The 19,926-nt window shown below is 36.8% G+C and overlaps 1 protein-coding gene across 1 annotated transcript; it reads left to right on the top strand.

Moving 5' to 3' along the window:
* Positions 1-8,634: 8,634 nt before the first annotated feature.
* Positions 8,635-11,204, top strand: LOC145070227 (G-type lectin S-receptor-like serine/threonine-protein kinase LECRK3). The gene has a single exon (XM_079017165.1). It carries the CDS (start codon positions 8,659-8,661, stop codon positions 11,044-11,046), a length of 2,388 nt encoding a protein of 795 aa, XP_078873291.1. The 5' UTR covers positions 8,635-8,658; the 3' UTR covers positions 11,047-11,204.
* The last annotated feature ends 8,722 nt before the right edge of the window (positions 11,205-19,926 follow it).

The raw sequence follows: 19,926 nt of genomic DNA, 5'->3' as shown, positions 1-19,926 counted from the left end.
TAAGTATAAACCAAAAATTAACAGTATGGTAAAGATAAATACTAATAGTAAAAGTCAACGATGAGAGGATATGGTGGATCATCAAAGACGGGAGGTAAGACAGATCAGGAAAGGCATCACTTCTTCGTATAGGATAAGTTGAATGGTAAAAACACAGTTTCTTTCTACTTCACAAACATCCCTCCAGATCACAAGGAACCAGAGCTTTGGGAAACCTTCAAGAAGTTTGGAAAGATTGTGGACATCTTCATTGCAAGGAAAAAGAAGAAAGCTAATCAGAGATTTAGATTGGTCAGATATTTGGGCATAGAGAACGTTAAAATCTTTGAGGTGAAACTCAACAAAATCTGGCTAGGGTTTTTCAAACTGAGAGTCAACCTTGCAAGATCCCAAAAAAGGTCAATAGTAAAAGTCAATGAACAAAATCAAAATCACAACCTAAAAAGTGTGATTATCAGACCAAACAAATTAAAGAGCACAGTTATTCAAAAGTATAAGGAGGCATTTGGGAAGCTTTCTTTTGTTGAGGTTGTGAAATGTAACAAAGCTTCAATGGGTAATGGTGAAGGAAGTGAAGAGAATGGAAAGGATCGGAAATCAAGTCAAGATCTGGATAGGCATGAGACTAATGTATGCTCATCGGAAGTCATGAAAAAGAAACTCAAATGTGCACTTCTTGGAGAGGTCAACTCTTTTGATCTGCTCAAGAACTTCAACATGTTTAAAGACTCAGAAGGCATCCATGACATCACTCTTTCTTACATAGGAGGACTAATAATCATCCTTGAGTTTTCTACATTTGAACTGGCTCTTCAAACTAAAGTTTTGGCTTTGGATGTGATTATTGAAGCCATTGGTTTAGACGACACGTCCCTTAAAGAAAGATAAGATACCTTGTTAAAAATTCAAGAGTTACAAACGTATAAGATGCTTGACATTAGACAAAAGGCTAGGTGCAAGTGGATTTTAGAGGGGGGACGAGAACTAAAGGTTTTTCCATGGTATCATCAACATGACCATAAAGAGAGCTCGAATAAATGGCTTAAACATCAACGTGGTGTGGACTACCAATCCAAAAAGCATAAAAAATGAGGTATTTAATTTCTTCAAGAACAAGTTCAAAGAAAATCTTCTGTGTAGACCGACCTTTATAAGTTCCAAATTCAGAATCCTTACAGAACTAGATCGGAACTACCTGGAATCGATATTCACAATTGATGAAATTAAAGATACCTTATGGAATTGTGGTAATGATAATTGCCCAGGTCCAGATGGTTTCAACTTTAAGTTCATAAAGAATTATTGGGATATTATTGGGGGTGATGTGGTGGATGCGGTGAAACATTTTGAACTTCATAAGGTCTTAAACCCAGGTAGTAATGATTCATTCATTTCTTTGGTTCCCAAAACAAATGACCATGTCAACCTGATGCAGTATAGGCCGATTAATCTTATTGGGTGCATCACTAAAATTATCTCAAAAACCTTGGCATGTCGCCTTGAATAGGTTATCGGGTCTATTGTTAGTATCAAGCAATCATCCTATGTTAGCGGAAGGAATATCATGGACGAACCGTTACTGGTTTATGAGATTATATCGTCGGCCAACAGGAAAAAGAAAAAATATATTTTGTTTAAAGTTGAGTCACAACAGCCCTCGGACATTTCCGCCGTCTAGTTCGGGGGTGTGACACAGAGGAACTCGTCAAGTCAATAGAGGAACTCGACGAGTTGAGTCGTGTTTTCCTGTTTCAGCTTAAGGTAGAACTCCACAAGTTTATGAAGGGACTCAACGAGTTGGTTCGCCAAATCGTGACTATGAGTAGCCATGGAACTCGACGATTCAAGGGGTGACTCGATGAGTTAGATCACGATTTCAGGGTTTTTGATTCATAGAACTTGGTGAGTTGATGAGTCAACTCGGCCAGTTGGGTTAACCTAGGATGTTGACTTTGACCAGGGGTAAAATGGTCATTTTAACCTATGAAGGATTATCAGGTTTTGAATAAGTGTTATTGTGATAATGATAGTCAGGGAGTCGTTAGAGCAGCCGTTAGAGATTCCTCACGAGAGACTTCACAGCTAGCTTACGAGGTGAGTTTTCCTCCAGTAGGAACGGGTCTAAGGCACTAAGGTCGGCCCGTTTATGTATGATAGTATGTTCCGGATTAAGGTTTGATGTCGGGCAGGGCCAGATGTAGATTTATATGTTTTCTGGATTTCGATCCAATGTCGAGACGGTACCCGAAGAATAATAGTATGCTTGATGTCTTTGCGAATCTTGCATGTTTATGTATTTGTATGTTTTCGAATACATTCCAACGTCAGGGTGGTTCCCAAGGAATGTTTGCATGTTTTCGGATTTCGGTCTGATGTCGGGTAGGGCCCGAGGAATGTCTATATGTTGTAGCTAAGTAGTTATTCGTATGTTATGTGTATTGGTTGTTATGCTCATATGTTTGGCGAGCTTTGCTCGATGTCGGGAGGGGCCTGATGCCAGATGCGGTCTGCTACCGGGCAGGGCCCGATGTCAGACAAGACGATGTCGAGCAGTGCTTGATGTAGTAGGGCGGGGTCCAATGTATGTGATATGCGATTATGTGATTATGTGTGGTATGTGGTAGTTTGGGGAGACTCACTAAGCTTCGTGCTTATAGTTTTCAGTTTTGGTTTCAAGTACTTCCGATAGAAAAAGGGAAGAGCTAAGGATGATTGGAGTGCATACACCATTTGTTCAGCATGGGATTCTTAGACTCTTATATTTTGAGACATGATTTTGATACAGTTCTTTGTCTTGATGATTGAGATACATAATTTTTGATCTTTATTGTGATGTTTGATGAATTATGATTTTCTTAAATGATTTTTAAAATGAAATTTTTGGACCGTATTTTTGGGATGTTTCATAAGACCTCTTACCAAACTCTCATATATGGTCCTAAAGGGTGAGTTAATACATAAACTTGGCAACTTTACACCTATGCATGGCTTAATGGGACCCAACACTCAAAAAGAAGCTTAATAAAGCTCTTAGCACTTGCATGGACCAATATCTTTCACACAGTTTGCATTTTTATAAACAAGGGACCTCCATGGGGCTAAGATCTACCATCCATGGCTTTTGGAGTAGATCAAAAGTTCAACTTTAACACAAAAGACTTAAAAATACATAAATAACACCATAAAATAGATCTAGCACAAAGAACCATCAAGGTGAGAGTTTTTTTTTACCTCAATAGGCTTGCTAAGGTGAACGTAACTCTGGATATACAAGCTCAAGTTATTCCTTCAAGTGTTCCTCTTATTCTTCTTCACCACAAAACACCAACAAACTCACTTTCAAGCTCAAATATCACCATATACACTTGGGTTTTGTTTTCCGAGTATATGGAGATGGAGGTTGGTCAATAAATGTCCAAGAGGTGGTTTAAGTTGTTTAAATAGGGTGCAAACCCTAAAAATTAAGGTTTTCCTAAACCGTATGTATGCCCAACATACGTGGGTGAAGCCCGCGACCAGCAAAGAGCTAGTACGCTAACAATACTCATAGAGTATGCCCCGCATACTAGCCAAGGACCAAATGAAAAGGATTTTGCATTAAGGGGATAAAAGGAAATTGACCAAATTATGAATGTTACAAATCTAAAGTAATGGTACCCTTTAAAGTCATGGGAGACATGGTATGGAGGTTATCAAGCAACCTCCATTCTTTAAATAAGATTTTCGGCCATACCCTTCAAAAGAGAAGGATTCTTTTATTTTTTTATAAACTCAAAGTTTATAAAATATAAACTTTCTCTTTAGGTAAAAGACAAAAGAATCCAACTAGTCCAAAAGGTTGTGTATTACTTATTAATTCATACCATATGAAATAATTAATTAGTTATACTCTCTTGTAATTATTATTTTCAAAAAACAATAATGGTAAAGAAATTTGGCATGTTGCTCACTAAACCTCCGTAATACCTAACAATTAGAGTCTTATGTCGATCATATAGAACACCAACACATAAAAAAGGGCTGAAGAAACCAGTCCATGATTTAACATCAATAGAATGCTACCTCTAACTCCTTGTATGTTCAGACTAAACATACAATAGTTACCAGATTCATATATTCCCTAATTAAAATACAAGAATTGATATTTTTTAATAATCATATTAATAATAAATATACAAAATGTTCCAACTTCATAAATGTGTAACCCTATAAGATCATATATTATTAGCAATGTCACTCTATATTGATTCTTGGGCATATTGATTCAAAATTTCCCTCATTCTCTCCATTTCCTTGAGCATCATGTAGTTGTCCTCTTGATGTGAAGTAACTTGCCGTTCCAGTCTTTTCATCATAGCAAAGAGCCCGCTGATGGAAATCATTACAGGAGGATCCTAAAATCCTTGGGTAGTGACCAGAGAGGTGTTTTTTTGGTGCCTTAGAAGTCTTCTTAGGTGCTCCGCTTGGAGGTGGTGGAAGGGTTTTAGAGGAAATAGGAGGAATAGAGGAAGAGGATAAGGTCGGTTGGGTAGACATTATTCTTGCACTATTGTGAACACCATGGCCACACAGTCGGCACCAAATTGTTTTGGTCGAAAAATAAGCAAGTATTATTCAACCAAATTATATGAGAGGCTTTGGTGTTTAAGGTAATGCAAGTATCAAATAATTATAAAAGTGAGACAAATGAGTTACAAGAAAAGCCCTTGATCAATTATAGGATCTTCGACATAAAACCTTGGGAGGTGATAATGATCACTTTCCTTTTTTTTTTTATTGATTTGAATGTGAGATTATAGAAATGTTGATGATACTACGAATACAAATGTAGTAGTCAGCTAATCATGTCCATAGTGGGTGAATTATAGGTGTATTTATAGTCTAGACTAAACAACAATAAGTCCGAAATTTTTGGGATCCTCTTGAATGAGTATATGCATGTTGTTTGATTGGTTATCCCAGGTCTTAAGCCTAGTTAAAGCGATTATTTGTTAAGAATGAGTCTTATGTTGACCATTTCTACACAAGTGAGAAAAAGAAATAGAAATATATCCGTTAAAAGTGTTAGGAAATTATAACGATGGTGATCAGGATCCTAAGGTTTGTCTAAGGATCTTGAAGCTTTGTTAACATCAAGGATCCTGAATATGGTTATGGGATCCTAACCCTAACACATACATGTCCCAATAAACTTTATAATCAATCTAGTGTCACTTGTATTATACCATTGCATAGTAGTTCATAAAATTGGTGAAAACACTAGGAGATCGGACAAAGACTTCTAATAACATTTATATTGGTAACCAAATAAAGACCATCCATGCCTTGAAACTAACCATAGGAACAATGGTGATTCAAAGCTAAACGAAAGTGTTTGAATTATCTTGATTTAGAATCAACTTTAGTTATATGATTGCTTTAGTTTTTAGTTGTTTGAGTAATTAAGTTAATCTGAACTTGCAAAATCAAATAAAACCCCCCAAATTTAGCTGTTTTTCTTAGTTTAACTTTTAGTAGTCATTTTATTAATTAAATATTGTTCCATGTGATTGAAACACTACTTACTTTACTATCATATAATTCGACTAGGTACAGTGCCTAAGTGCATTAAGTTAGTTAAGTTTAGTTAGGTTTATAAACTTAAAACTAGTTGGTATAATTGTGCACATCAATGATCCTCTTGCCACCAAGTACGGGGACATTCCTCTTAAAGTCATTCAATGAAATATAGATATGGGTCATGGACCACAGTTAAATCTCTTACAGATCGAGAAACTCAAGGACTAAATCTTTCTAATACATTAGCGGGTACATGCGATTAGGGCTGTAGGAAAGAAATTTTCAATTAGGGCTCTAGAAGGTGAATTGCTCATTCAATTCAAGATTTGAATTAGGGTTTATTTGATTTCCAGGAATTTGGAAAACCAGATTATGTAAGAGATGCTTATGTGATGATTCTCACTTTTTGGTGATTTGTTATCCATTGATTCTAACATTTGCAGTTTATATGAATCGTTTTTATGGATACTATTGTGACACGTATCATTTTCCTCGGTTTATTCATATATTGTCCCTCTAATGTAAGACATGGTCTTCCCCTATCTCAATTCTCAAGTAACCCGTTTACATTTGACTGGTTAAAATGGTAATAAGCTCAATTGAATCATATTATTTCATCTTATATGGTTTTATGTGTTTCACTAGATTATATAATTACCTTTTATATGCTTGCACAATGTATTCAATCGATTTTGTTTTGTCGCCATCATGGAGTGATATTCTTTACACCAATTTTGAAACAATCTTTTATCAGAGGAATCGAAGACTGTGATTAAAGGCAAACCCGATCTTGTGATGTGAATGCTTGGATCTATTGTTTTGAAATCAGTCTAATTTAATGTATCTGCTAGGTTTTGATTCATACACATTTTGGATCGATAAAATTTGATTTTATAGAGGCTATATAGAAAAAAACATTGTTCATTAATGCTAAGAAACATGATGCATTGTGGTGCATTTGTGTGATCTCACTTTTAATGTGATTTTATACATTGATTGATTCTATACATAGTTACTTCCACAAAACAATGCATGAGGAAAGTTTCACTTGTAAAATTGATTCACTTTATGTATACTTTTCTATTTGATTTTATTACAATTGTTTGATTCTGGATAATGAATTTTATAGAAATCATTTGAAGAGGGTGCAAAGGTACGTTTTTGCTCTTATCAGCCAAATGATATATTATTTGTTTTTTTTTTTCTATCAGAATTCTAATTAAATTGTAATGTTTCATTTTTTTTTCAAGTTGTAAATTACAAAACTCTCTTCAATCATTAATACATATTTTATATTAAGATTGTAATGTTAGGTCGGCCAAGCAAATGGGTTGAATAATATATTATTTGTATTTTTAGAATTCTAATGAAAATTGTATTGTTTTATTTTGTTTTCAAATTGTAACTTACAAAACTATCTTCAATCATCATTATCGGTATATTAAGATTGTAATGTTAGGCCTCACATTCAAATGGGTTAAAGATCTACAAATAAAAATGTATTTATTTGCTCATTTTTAAGGATAAAGTTGTCCAGTTATAGCATAAAATCTTAGGAAAGTCACATTCTAAATACCATTATGTTTTTCTCGTGAAATTATGATTTAAATATCATTATTTACCATTATGTTTTTCTCGTGAAATTATGATTTAAATAACATTATTTAATTTTCATTACAATGTCGCATATTTTTTATAATAACGATGTATATCAATCATTATATACAAATTTTGTGAGCATTTGTATTATTAAATAATAATTTCTTTATTATATAATTTTTTTTATCGTTAACCTAGTAGAAACTAGAAACAACATAGTGTGTTTATGACGGGTATAAACCAAACGTTCACCATAATCTCCACTCTTCTAGTCTTTCTTAGATACAGGGACTTAGTCATTTGCCTTTAAAAAAATAAAATAAAAATCATGATAACGACTACACTACTTTTCATGAATTTTATTTATATATCATTCAATTTCTATAATTTTCTAGAACAAAGTATGAAAAGTCAAGTCCGAGTCTCCTATCCGATCAAACAAGTTTGATTGGCTTATAAAATACGGCAAGTTGACTCCATAAATTTTTCTTTATTTTCTATACCTTATTTAATAAAAGCTAGTTATATTTTTAAATAAACTTGTAGGATTACAATTTGAGTTACATGCACACAATACACCTAGTTAACATCTCAAAGCTTTTTGGTTAATTTTCATTACGCCTGTAACTAAATCAATAAAACCTAAAAAAAAAAAAAAAAAAAAAAAAATAAACAAAAACAAAAAATTTAAAAAAAAAATTAAAAAAAAATGTTTACATGTTATATAGGAAACAATACAGACCTTAGACTACGTACACAGTATATGACCGTTTTTAGGTGTTATGGCTGGTGTGGAGGTGTTTTAACGACATTATAACATTGGGAGCACCGTCCCCTATCATATTAAGAGATGTTATGGTAAGAAATGCTATAACTACTATGATGAGCAACACTCTAAATATTAAGGAACATTACATCGATTAGTTAATTTGCGGATGACAAACACCACCCCTTAACTAGATTTTTTTGCTATTGACAAAAATTCAATGGTTTAACTTTCAGATGTCAAATAGAGATTGTTTGAAAGTTTGGTTTTCATATTGGTCATTGCAAATTTAGTTTTATTATTATTATTATTATTATTATTATTATTATTATTATTTCAATGGTAAAAATATCACCGCATCTCACTTATAGATAAATTTTAGCAAAAATGATAAAATCTTACATGACGTCTATATGTTACGTTTTTATCATTGGCAAAACAACGGTCACACCATTTAGTCTATAACATGTGAACACCATTTCCTAAATAAATGTATTTTATTAAAAATAACATGACATGTAATGTGATACATATTTAATATGATAACATGTCTTAAGGTATCTATTATATATACAAGTCCTTCATTTTTTAAACATTTATTTTGATTTATAGACGCTTTAGTTATAATTTAGTAATAGACATTTTTAAATACTAAAAATCAGCTTACAGAATGTTCCCACTACCCTGTGCTTTTTCCTATAAAACCCGGCGAAATATACTGTTTACTTCAATAGATGGCGAATTCTAGTTCACATGTAGCCAGTTTTGTTCCCTTTGTCTTCACCATTTTCCTTATCTTCAATATAGCAAAAGCCCAATCCAATGTAACACGAGGTTCTTCTTTAAGGCCTACAGGTGCCACCACCTCATGGTTATCCCCGTCGGGACTATACGCCTTCGGTTTCTACCCACAGACAGGTGGCTACGCCGTCGGTATTTATATTGCCGGAATTGCAGAAAGAACTGTTGTATGGACCGCCAGCCGTGAAACCCTTCCACTCTCAAATAATGCTACTTTGCGTTTCACAACCGATGGAAGGCTCGTCGTCGACCAACCACAAGGCCAACAGATCAGTATCTCTGATACCCGTGGTATCGGTGCTACCGTTGCTTCCATGCAAGACTCCGGCAACTTTGTGCTCTATGATTCCGACCGGAGGACGATATTGTGGCAAAGCTTTGACCACCCCACTGATACCCTTTTGGTTGGACAACGTCTTGTACCCCGTCAAGCCTTACTTTCCTGTGTCTCGGAGACTGACCACTCGATTGGGATTTTCAAGCTCAGTATGCAATCCGATGGGAACCTTGTCCAATACCCAAATTTAGGGTTTCCAAATGGACCGAGCACTGCCTACTGGGCGTCCGGAACCTTCGACAAGGGGCCTAACGTGACACTGAATCTTGATTCCGATGGCTTTCTGTACTTGTTGCAAAATTCAACTTTTTATATCAGGAATCTAACAAAAGGAGGCTATCCTAGAGAAGATGCAATCTATCGCATGAAGATCGACGTGGACGGAATCTTTCGACTTTATTTTCATAATTTAAGTAACACGAGCCAGAATGAATCATCATTCATTTGGGCATCTTCGACAGACAAGTGTAGGGGGTTGGGTCTTTGTGGCGTAAACGGGTATTGTGCTCTCATGAACGAGGCTGCAAGATGCAGATGTTTACCGGGGTTTGATTTTGTGAATCCGGAGTCTTGGTCTTCCGGTTGCAAAAGAAATTACACAGCAGAAACCTGCAAAATTCAGGATGGAAATGAAGGTAACTTGTCGCAGATGATGACAACGTTGAAGAATTCTAGATGGGAAGATACGGCTTATGCTCTCCCAAAAGCGTCAAACCAACAAGAGTGTTCACTTGCATGCATGAAGGACTGCAACTGCGAAGCCGCACTGTTCACAGGAGATAGTTGCAGGTTGCAGAAGCTCCCTTTAAGATACATGCAAGTAAGAGAAAATGAGCCAAATGTCGGATTCATTAAAGTATATCTATCTTCTGTAAGCAACGGATCGGATCCAACTATTTACACATCAATCGAGGTCAAGAAAGTGCGACAAGTGATGTTCTTTGTTATAGGGGTTTCAATTATCTCATTTGCAATACTCATTTTGCTACTTTCTGGAGTAATCATGTGGAGATCTCACGTTTGGGCATACAAAAAGATTTCTGAGCATGTAAATGTTCAGTTGTTCGAGGATGTTGGGCTCCGGGCATTTTCATATGCTGAGCTAGAGAAAATCACAGATGGTTTTAAAGAAGAATTGGGTAGAGGATCATTTGGGATAGTTTATAAAGGAATTATAGAGAGCTCGATGAAGATTGTGGCAGTGAAGAAATTAAAACAAGAGTTGGCACAAGAAGGGGAAAGAGAGTTTCAAACTGAAATGAAAGTGATTGGGAGAACTCATCATCGTAACCTAACAAGGCTACTTGGTTATTGCTGTGATCATGGTCCGGAAAGGCTCCTGGTTTTTGAGTATATGACCAAAGGATCACTTGCAGATATATTATTCGACCCCAAAAGCAAGCCATCTTGGTCAGAGAGAATAAGAATTGCGCTTGACATTGCCCATGGGATCTTCTACCTACATGAAGAATGTGAAACACCCATAATTCATTGTGACATCAAGCCTCAAAATATCCTCATGGACGAGTATGGAAATGCCAAGATTTCAGACTTTGGATTGGCAAAACTACTAGAACATGACCAAACTAAAACATCCACCTTGATAAGAGGAACAAGGGGTTATGTTGCTCCTGAGTGGCACAAGAAGCTGCCTATAACAGTTAAAGTGGATGTGTATAGTTTTGGGATCGTTCTATTTGAGATTTTATGTTGCCGAAGGAAGCTTGACAACAACCTTCCATCTGATGAAGCTATTCTCCAAGATTGGGTCTATGAATGTTATGAAACAAATGAATTATTCAAACTAGTGAATGATGCAGACGTCGATAGAAAGACACTAGAACGGATGATCAAGATAGGCCTTTGGTGCACTCAAGAGGATCCGTCCCTCCGCCCCTCGATGAAAATAGTAGTGTTGATGCTTGAAGGGACGGTCAAAATCCCAGTACCTCCAAATCCTACTTCATTCTTGAGTGTCGTTTAGTTTTGCAAGTATTAGTTCATGAATAACTCTCTTCATGTTATATTTAATTAGTCATTTGTAACACACATGCAATTTTTTTACAAACACATGCCCCATTCTTGAGACTAGTTGTGAAACGGGAAAATGAATTATAAGCTCAACGAAGTTTCCAAAGCATTTAAAAAACATCAATTATGTTTTGTCTGTTCAAGAAAACCCAACAAACTTAACCATTTGTCTAAAAAAGCCACCCAACTTACACTTCTCATTTATGGTCAATCGGCTAACGAAAGTCAACGAATGACATAGCTTATGACGCGTAATTAAATATCGGAAAATGACTTGTAAGACCAACGAAGTTTCAAAACCGTTCATAAAACCTCAATCATGTTTTGTTTGTTGAAAAAAAACCCAACGAACTTATGTTTTTGTTCAATTCTCATTAGAGGCAACCATATTCATTAGATATACAATTATTTGGCAAATGACATGAAATTATACTAAATGACATGGAATAAACATATTAGAGTTGTCCTTTATATATCGATTTAGTGCTTGGAGAAGAGAAAAACGAACGGCGTCTGTGTTCGATCTCTTGTAATAACTATTTCTTCTTCTTCCCTTCAATCGTTGATGTCCAACTCAAGATCGACAAAGAAGATATTTGATGATAAAAACTCTTATGGATGTAGCCGCCTTCTCGGATTTAGACATCTAGAATAGAAGATCATCCGAAGATAATTTTTAGGGTTTGTTCAAACAGATGGGTAAGTGTAACTAAAAGCTTTATCATGTAAATTTTATTAAGTTTTTGTTTTGAAAGAAACCAAACAAATAGATAGAATATGGACATAATAAAGCTTTCAATTACACTTACTCATCTGTTTGAACAAGCCCTGAACTTTTTTCTCTGAATGATCCTCCGTTCTAGATATCCAAATCCAAGAAGAGCATCCACATCCATAAGAGTTTTCATGATCAAATATCTTCTTTGTGGATCCGTCGTTCGTTTTTCTCTTCTCCAAGCCCTAAATCGATATATAAAGGGCAATTCTAATCTGTTTATTCCATGTCATTAAATATAATGACATGTCATTTGCCAACTAGTTTTATACGTAATGAATCTGGTTGCCTCTAATGAGAATTGAACAAAAACATAATTTCGTTGGGTTTTTTCAACAAACAAAACATGATTGAGGTTTTTTGAATGGTTTTGAAACTTCGTTGGTCTTGCAAGTCATTTTCCGATATTTAATTACACATCATAAAACATGTCATTAGTTGACTTTCATTAGTCGGTTTACCCTAAATGAGAAGTGAACGAAAATGTATGTTAGTTGGGCTTTTTTAGAAAAAATGTTAAGTTCATTGGGTTTTCTTGAACAGACAAAACATAATTGGATTTTTTGAACGGTTTGAAAACTTCGTTGGGCTTATAAGTCATTTTCTCGTTGTAAAATAAGTGGAGTTAAAATTAGTTACGTTTTATTAATGATCATGCATAGTTCAAGTAAGTAATCTATCGTAGTAAAAAAATATTTTTTTTAATTAAACACATATACATAATATTTCACATGGGTCGTGTCAATTTGGTCATGGAGCTTTACACGGGTCATGTACATCTTGACACGGGTCATGTCCTTCTAGTGCATGCCAACACAGGGTTGTGTCCAGGACCAGTCCATTGGTTTTCCATGACCCGAGCGAAAAAACTAAAAAAAGCCCTTGTCTGTATACATTACACATATTATCTATATACAACATCATTTCTATAATACTGAATTATAATACATTGTTTTAAAACCTTCCTAACCATATATCCATATAAAACTAAAGCTTGCAAATAACACCTAAAATTTAACACTCTCATGAAACTATAATCCAATACAACAATCTAGTAAATCTTTAATTTGGAAAATAGTTCCATTCTTTTTTTTCAAACGATAAATTTTAATGAACAATAAAAAATTACCAACTGAAAAATAGTAATACAAAGTTTTTGAATATATTAAAATATAATATAACCAACAAAAACCTAGAAGATAAGCTAAAGCAGCAACTATATTATGTGAAAATAAAAAATAATAAATAAATAAATAAACCAACAAGCACGACAAGGATGTAGAGAACAACAAAATACAGCTGATTCCATGTAATCCCAAACATAACAATAATTAGTAACCAACTTCAAACACTTCAAAAATGGAGTGAACAAAAAATAGTATATACCAACAAACTAACGATCAACAGAATTTGAAGCAAGAATATGAAAGAATCTTATAAACTTTATAAACACTAACAAAGTGAAAAGTTTCTTTGTATTTTGCATCTCATCAACAAAGTGATGCTTATTCTCCATTGATGACTTAATGAAAGCAAACATCTAAAGCCATCTTGTTGACAAGATTCAAATCAAGAAAGCATAATAAATATTTCAAAACATAACAAGTTTAATTTATCAATAATTTCAAATTCTGGTTTTAAAATTAAAGAAATAAATATTTAGCAACTATTAAAATTATGAAATTAATTAAACTGAGAATCAAATTAGCAACTTAGTGATTTAGACTTTAGTAATCACGAAAACTTCCACACATTTAGATATTAATAGAAATTGATTCTAAATTACCAATTAATATGGAGAAAATCAATATAGATATTCAAAATTCGAATTGAAAAAAAATGTTCGCTGGTTCATTATTCTTTATTTCGTAATAGCGAATGGGAATTAAGAAGCTTATAGATAGAATCATGCAGGGGCGAATGTATACATTTTCATGTAAAAAATCAAGAAGTTATCATCATACTTGGGTGTTTTCTGATTGATTGGATTGACCGATATAGGTAAGGATTTTGTGTGCATCCATCTTCTACGAGTCATTCTCTCATAGTGTAGGGTCATTGCTACCCTTTTTAACTCTCAATACATGGCTATCAACTAGATCCTTGTCTTCGAAGCTACATATTTGTCCTTTTCGTTGTTATTTAATATTGCTCCCAGTCTCCTCATCTTCTTCAATTCTCACTGACTCTTTGAATTAGACGTGTGAGGTACATTTACCAAAATATTAATCCATGTTTTTCCCGCCCCGTTCTCAAAACCTTAAAATCGTGCCCTAGTTAACTCATCATATTTATTGAGCCCAAATAAGATGTCTACCCATAAGACTAAAACAAAATCTGATGCCCCCATGTATGTTGTTACCTTGGGCCTCTACCCTGCTCTCCCAGCCCTTAGGTCGGGCTTGGTCGTGTCAATCGAGAAAAAGGCCAATTTCAGCATTGTACTTTGGGGGCGGGTAAAAAAAAGACAGCATATTGTGTCATTTTATCTATATTTGACACAGGGTCGTGTCAGAAGCATAACTGCCTTTTGATAGTTTTTCCTTTGACCTATTTCGGGACTTTTGGCCATTCTAGACACTCTCTCTCATTTCGGGCGACCAAGGGGTGATTTCTACATAAGATTTTAGCAATTAACTTTGGAGAGATCATTTGGAAACAATTTATTTCATCTTTGTAAACAACTTTAGTACTTCAATTTCATTTCTAGACTTATTGATTGTGTTCTAGTCATGTGTAGCCAGAACCCTGGTTCCTCCAACTTTATGTTTTGACTTTTTGCTTGTGATTTCAACCATATGACTTGATGTGCTTTCAATTTCTATCTAGTGGATTTGATTTTGTTTTAATCAAATTTTTTATTCTAATTTTAGTTCGTATTGGCCATTTGAATTAGGATTAGGTCATACAAGTTATCTAATTTCAAAATCTATAATTGTTTTGTGAATTAGACTAGGTAACAAGCACTAAAATGATTTACAATGAATGAATTTAGTGTAAATCTTATTCATACACTCTTATGCTCTCGATCTTGTGAGGAGTATTCGATGTTTTTGGGAACATTCACATCAAACTTAATACAAACTTTTGATTTCTATCTAAGAACTTGTTTAGACTTAAATTAAAAGTGTAACACCCGATCCTTGGTATGCTTCCTTTCAAGTATTTCTTATGCTTTTCTCTAGGACTCGACGATTTGGTGGCCCAACTCGTCGAGTAAAGTCGTGACCCGCGGGGAGTTTAAATGACCTACTCGACAAGTTGGGAGAATGATTCGGCGAGTAGGTGTTGTTTGGGCGAAACCCTGATTTTGAGGGTTTGTGCCCTATTTAAACAACTTATCTCAGCCTCCACAGTCCCTATTACTCCCAGAAAGCATTATCTCGAAACCCTAGCCTTGTGTGAGTGCCCTAAGGCCATTTTGGTGCATTTTGGTGGATTGTGAAGCTTGAAAAGAGGAAGGAAGCTTGAGAGTTCAATTTGGGGCTTGGAGATCCAAAGATTTTGTTCCATTTCCAGCTCATTCAAGGTAAAATGCCCCTGTCTTGGTCTTCCATGTGTTTATTTATCCTTAGGGATTGGATTTTGAGTATCTTTAGGGATTTCTAAGTCATTTTTGGATTTGTGAAGGGTTACATGGAGTTTTGACTTCAGATCTAGGTCATTGGAGGGGTCTCATGGCATAAAGGTGCCAACTCTATGGCCATGAGATCCCCATGCACTTTGTTGAACATATTTATGGCTTTTTGAGCCAAAGACCCCTTGCATGTGCACCAAGCTTTTAACTTTACATGTAAAATGGACATTAGGAGGCCAGATCTATGGTTTTGATGTGTTAAGACCCATTTAAAACGAATGTATAGTGATGATCAAGGATGGACTTGACGAGTCGTTCTTGGGGTTTGGCGAGTCGGGGTGTGATGACCACCAAATCCTTTCTGTTGATGGATCAGATGATAGTGTGGAAGGTCCCTCAGTTTTTTAGGCTCATAAGTGACTTGGGAATCATGGGACTCGACGAGTGTTCGAGCAAACTCGACGAGTCCAAGGCAATCTCCCAATCTTTGAAGATGAACCCGAAGAGTTGTTCATACAACTCGGCGAGTCATAGACTAGACGCATTCATACGCTGAAGATGAACTCGACGAGTTCAAGGAAGAACTTGACGAGTCGGTTGAAGATTGACTGAAGTGTTGTTAGAGGTGAACTCGTCGAGCTCTTGCTAGCTCGATGAGTGGGGACAGGTTTGTAGTATTCTGTGGACGAAAGGACTCGATGAGTTGGCGGACCAACTCGGCGAGTCTGATCAACCAAAAGTTGACTTACCCAGGGTTTGACTTTGACTTTGCCTTTGACCTGGATTCGATTTGAACCTTGTAGGGGGTTCAAGTTGATAACTTAGAGGGGTTGTTGTGTAGGGATTGAGGAGTCAAGGAGAGCCGACTTTTACACCGAGGACAGTGCAGACACTACACGACTTGGAGGTGAGTTTCCTTCTAGTAGGGGTGGGTCTACGGCCACAACGCCGACCCACCAGCAAGGGCGTTGTGTAGATGGTTGTCTTTGTGATAATCTGATGGGTTTTGGTCATAAGACATCCTATGTGCTCATACAAACCCTAATGCTTGGATCTAGGTTTCTCTATTGTACATGCTTTGAATCCAAGACTATAAACCCTAATTCTAGCATATGGAAATCAATATTAACATATAATTAGGTTTATGATATTACCTTGATTGTTATATAGTAATAACAATCCCAATTCCTCCTTGAATTGACTTTGGAAGGCTTAGAGTCACAAGTGTCACTCCTTTAATGGCTTACAAACACCAAGAGCAAATGGAGAAGGTATAAAGAGAGAGGAGAGAGGTAGGAATTCGTCCTTAGGACTTCTTGGGAAGGCTTAGACGAATTCATGAGCCTTAGGGGGTTTATATAGGTGTAAAGATTAGGGTTTTAGTCCTTATCCTTATCTAGTTGCTTGCCCACCAAGCAACCATAAGATAAGTCTTAGAAACCCTTATCCTAATCGAATTCTAAGGCATTATCTCCTTAAATTCGTTCACCCTATATTTAAGATAATCTTTACCTTATTTTGTAACTATCACATAATTACAATTCAGCCCCTCTAGTTTAATTAATTACACTTGATCACAAAATTAATTCTTAATTAGTTATTGACCAATATTAATTAAACAAATATGATTTCTCCTTTAATATATTATTCTTATAACATATTAATAAATCATAATAACCTCTCTCTCTATTTATTTCTCCAATCAAGTTGCTTTGGTGAAGGCAACCCAAAAGGACCATGCACCATCGGGTCAAGTACATACCAAAATAGTTATGGACTTAGGCACTAATCCAACATAATCATCTAGGGTTGATGTGTGATATGATTATTGTGCTTGATATGATCATTGTATCTGATACGCTTGTTGTGCTTGATATATATTAGTAATAGTAGGGGTGGCATAGACCCCGAATACTGGTTGAAAGATACCTAAGGGGAGGGTTGCTCCCGATTACCAGTTGAAAGATATTGAAGGGGAGGGTAGTTCTCAGTTACCGGTTGAAAGACACCAAAGGGGAGGGTAGCTCCTAGTTACCGGTTGAAAGATACAAAAGGAGATGGTAGTTCCCAGTTACCGGTTGAAAGATACCGACGATTATGCATTATTTGATATGGGTATGATGGGGGAACTCACTAAGCTTTCTGCTTACAGTTTCAGTTTTGGTTTCAGGTACCTCTTTGTCTAAGGGGAAGGATCCGACGATGTAGCAATGCATCATACACACATATGGTTTCCGCATGGAGATTTCTGGGATTGTACTCAGATTTTTATTACTTTTGATGATATGGTTTTTAGACATGTTCTTATGTTATTTTTTAAATTGATATGACATTGGCAATGTTTGGTAAACTATGTTATGAATCTCGTAATTAATAATGAAATTTTTGGCCTCGAAAATTGGGATGTTACAAGTTGGTATCAGAGCCATGGTTTGAGGGATTCGGACACACCCTCGGGGGAATCTAAACTCAAACCGAGGGCTTGAAGGATTTTTACAAGGAAATAGTTCTTCTAAATTTACATTAAAGAGTTTTGAGAAAGAACGAGGTGTGTGATGCGTGCGACCGGCCGAGCTCAAGTAAGTTTTCCCTAAGATACCCATACTTGTTATGTTATATGATATAATTATGAGAACTGCATGCTAGATTAGGGCTAACGATCTAGGGAGATGCCTTGTATGCCTGTTGTATGATTCTGTGAACTGCATGCTAGATTAGGGCTAAGGATCTAGAAGAATGCCTTATATACCTGTTGTATGTGCTTATTGAGCTGTATGCTAGGACTGTTAGTCAACAGTATGAAAGCCTGATTAGGTCATGTTTGACTTGGTTACTCAATGCACGAATGTTGCTTGCTTTGTGCTTATGGGGGTCCTAGATACCCTTAACTAACTAGCAAGTGGATATGTAATAGTATCCACAAACTAGTTAGGGAAGGATGGTGGGGACTCCTTGTGCAGCTGATTGCGGAGAGTAGGTCGGGAGTACCCTAGGTTAAGCCTAGGATGAGATTAACATGGAAAGTTGTATTAGTAGAAAGGGACTTGCTGAAGTCGAGGCAATCCTTGAGGAAAGTACGGATAGATGTGGAAGGTAGTATGGGCCCATACTACTGAAAGCAGAGGATCCGTACTCGAGTCAAGGAGGGCCGAGATGGAACCAGGAAATTTTGGGAGAGTATGAGACCTCTCGAGAGTATGTATGATCCTGACGTTTACGTGTTTATTTTCAGTATGGTGGTCACACGACATGGAGCAAGAGGTTCAGGATCAGGATCAGGATCAGGCTCGGGCGCAGGATCCAAGCATGTTGATGGCGGGCTATGCGAGTTCATCGCGTCAAAGATCACGAGAGGTATCCTTGAGGCGACCCCGGTTATTTTTGGGTCAATTAAGGAGGGGATTGTTGAGCTGATGGAGGATCGCCTCTGAGCAATCAGGAGTGATTTGGCATCTATCCAGACGGTTATGCGCACACTGTCCTTCAAGGACTTCAGGGGGAGTGGTGCGTCGTACTTTCACGGGGCGAATGACCCTATTGCTGCAAAGAGATGGATTGCAAACATTGATTCGGCGCAGTTGACGAGCTTCTACCCGGAAGGGTCAAAGGTCTGCTTTGCTGCGGGATGTTTGAAGGATAGAGCTAGAGATTGGTGGGAGTCAGTTGGTGACTCGCTGGGAGCCCCAGCCATTGAGGCTATGACTTGGTCAGATTTTGTGACCCGGTTTAGGGAGGAGTTTGCACTAGTTGTGGAGCTTCAGCAGCTAGCCATAGAGTTTCTTGATATGAGACAGATTAATGAGACTGTGGCGGAGATCACCGCCAAGTTCTAAGAGAGGGCCTTGTTGGTACCTCAGTACACAGGGGATGAGGAGATGCGGAAGAGCTGCTATCATGATATGTTGACGCCTGACATTCGGGATCATGTCAGCTATTCTACTTGCCCGACTCTGGATTCCATGATTGCCAGAGCAAGGGAGAGAGAGATTGATTTAGAACATCTCAAGAAGAGGAAAGTGGAGGCAGGGCAGGTTGTTGGGGTTTCAGGGAAGAAAACCAAGGGATTCGACGCTAGGTTGAAGGGCCAGCAGAGTCGGGACCGTTGTGGGAAATGCAATAGGTCACACGAGGGAGTCTGCCGCATTATGTCGGGATCAGGATGTTATAAGAGCGGAAAGACTGGGCACTTTGGCAGGGATTGTACTGCCCCTGCCCCCACTGTTCAGATGTCATACATGATTTGCTTCCATTGCAATCAGAGAGGCCATAAAAAGGCCAACTGCCCCAGGTGGACAGCAGCAGCAGCGCCAGTGGTGGCGCCAACTCCAATGGAGACACAGATTACGGATGGCCAAAAGGTCAAGCCAGAGGCTCCAGTGGTGAGGAGCCGAGCTTTCCAGTTGACAGCTGAGGAGGCACACGCCGCACCCGATGTGGTGACGAGTATGATTTCTTCTCCTTAATCTTTTATGTTATGTCGC

Source organism: Lactuca serriola, chromosome 8 (assembly GCF_051521515.1).
Source record: "Lactuca serriola cultivar US96UC23 chromosome 8, Lser_US96UC23_V15, whole genome shotgun sequence".
NCBI classification, from domain to species: domain Eukaryota; kingdom Viridiplantae; phylum Streptophyta; class Magnoliopsida; order Asterales; family Asteraceae; genus Lactuca; species Lactuca serriola.
The sequence above is the reverse complement of the archived record's forward strand: the minus strand, read 5'-3'. Positions and strand labels throughout refer to the sequence as shown.

What these genes read in the sequence shown, in the direction of transcription:
- LOC145070227 (XM_079017165.1), top strand. Translation starts at nt 8,659, where the DNA reads ATGGCGAATTCTAGTTCACATGTAGCCAGTTTTGTTCCCTTTGTCTTC.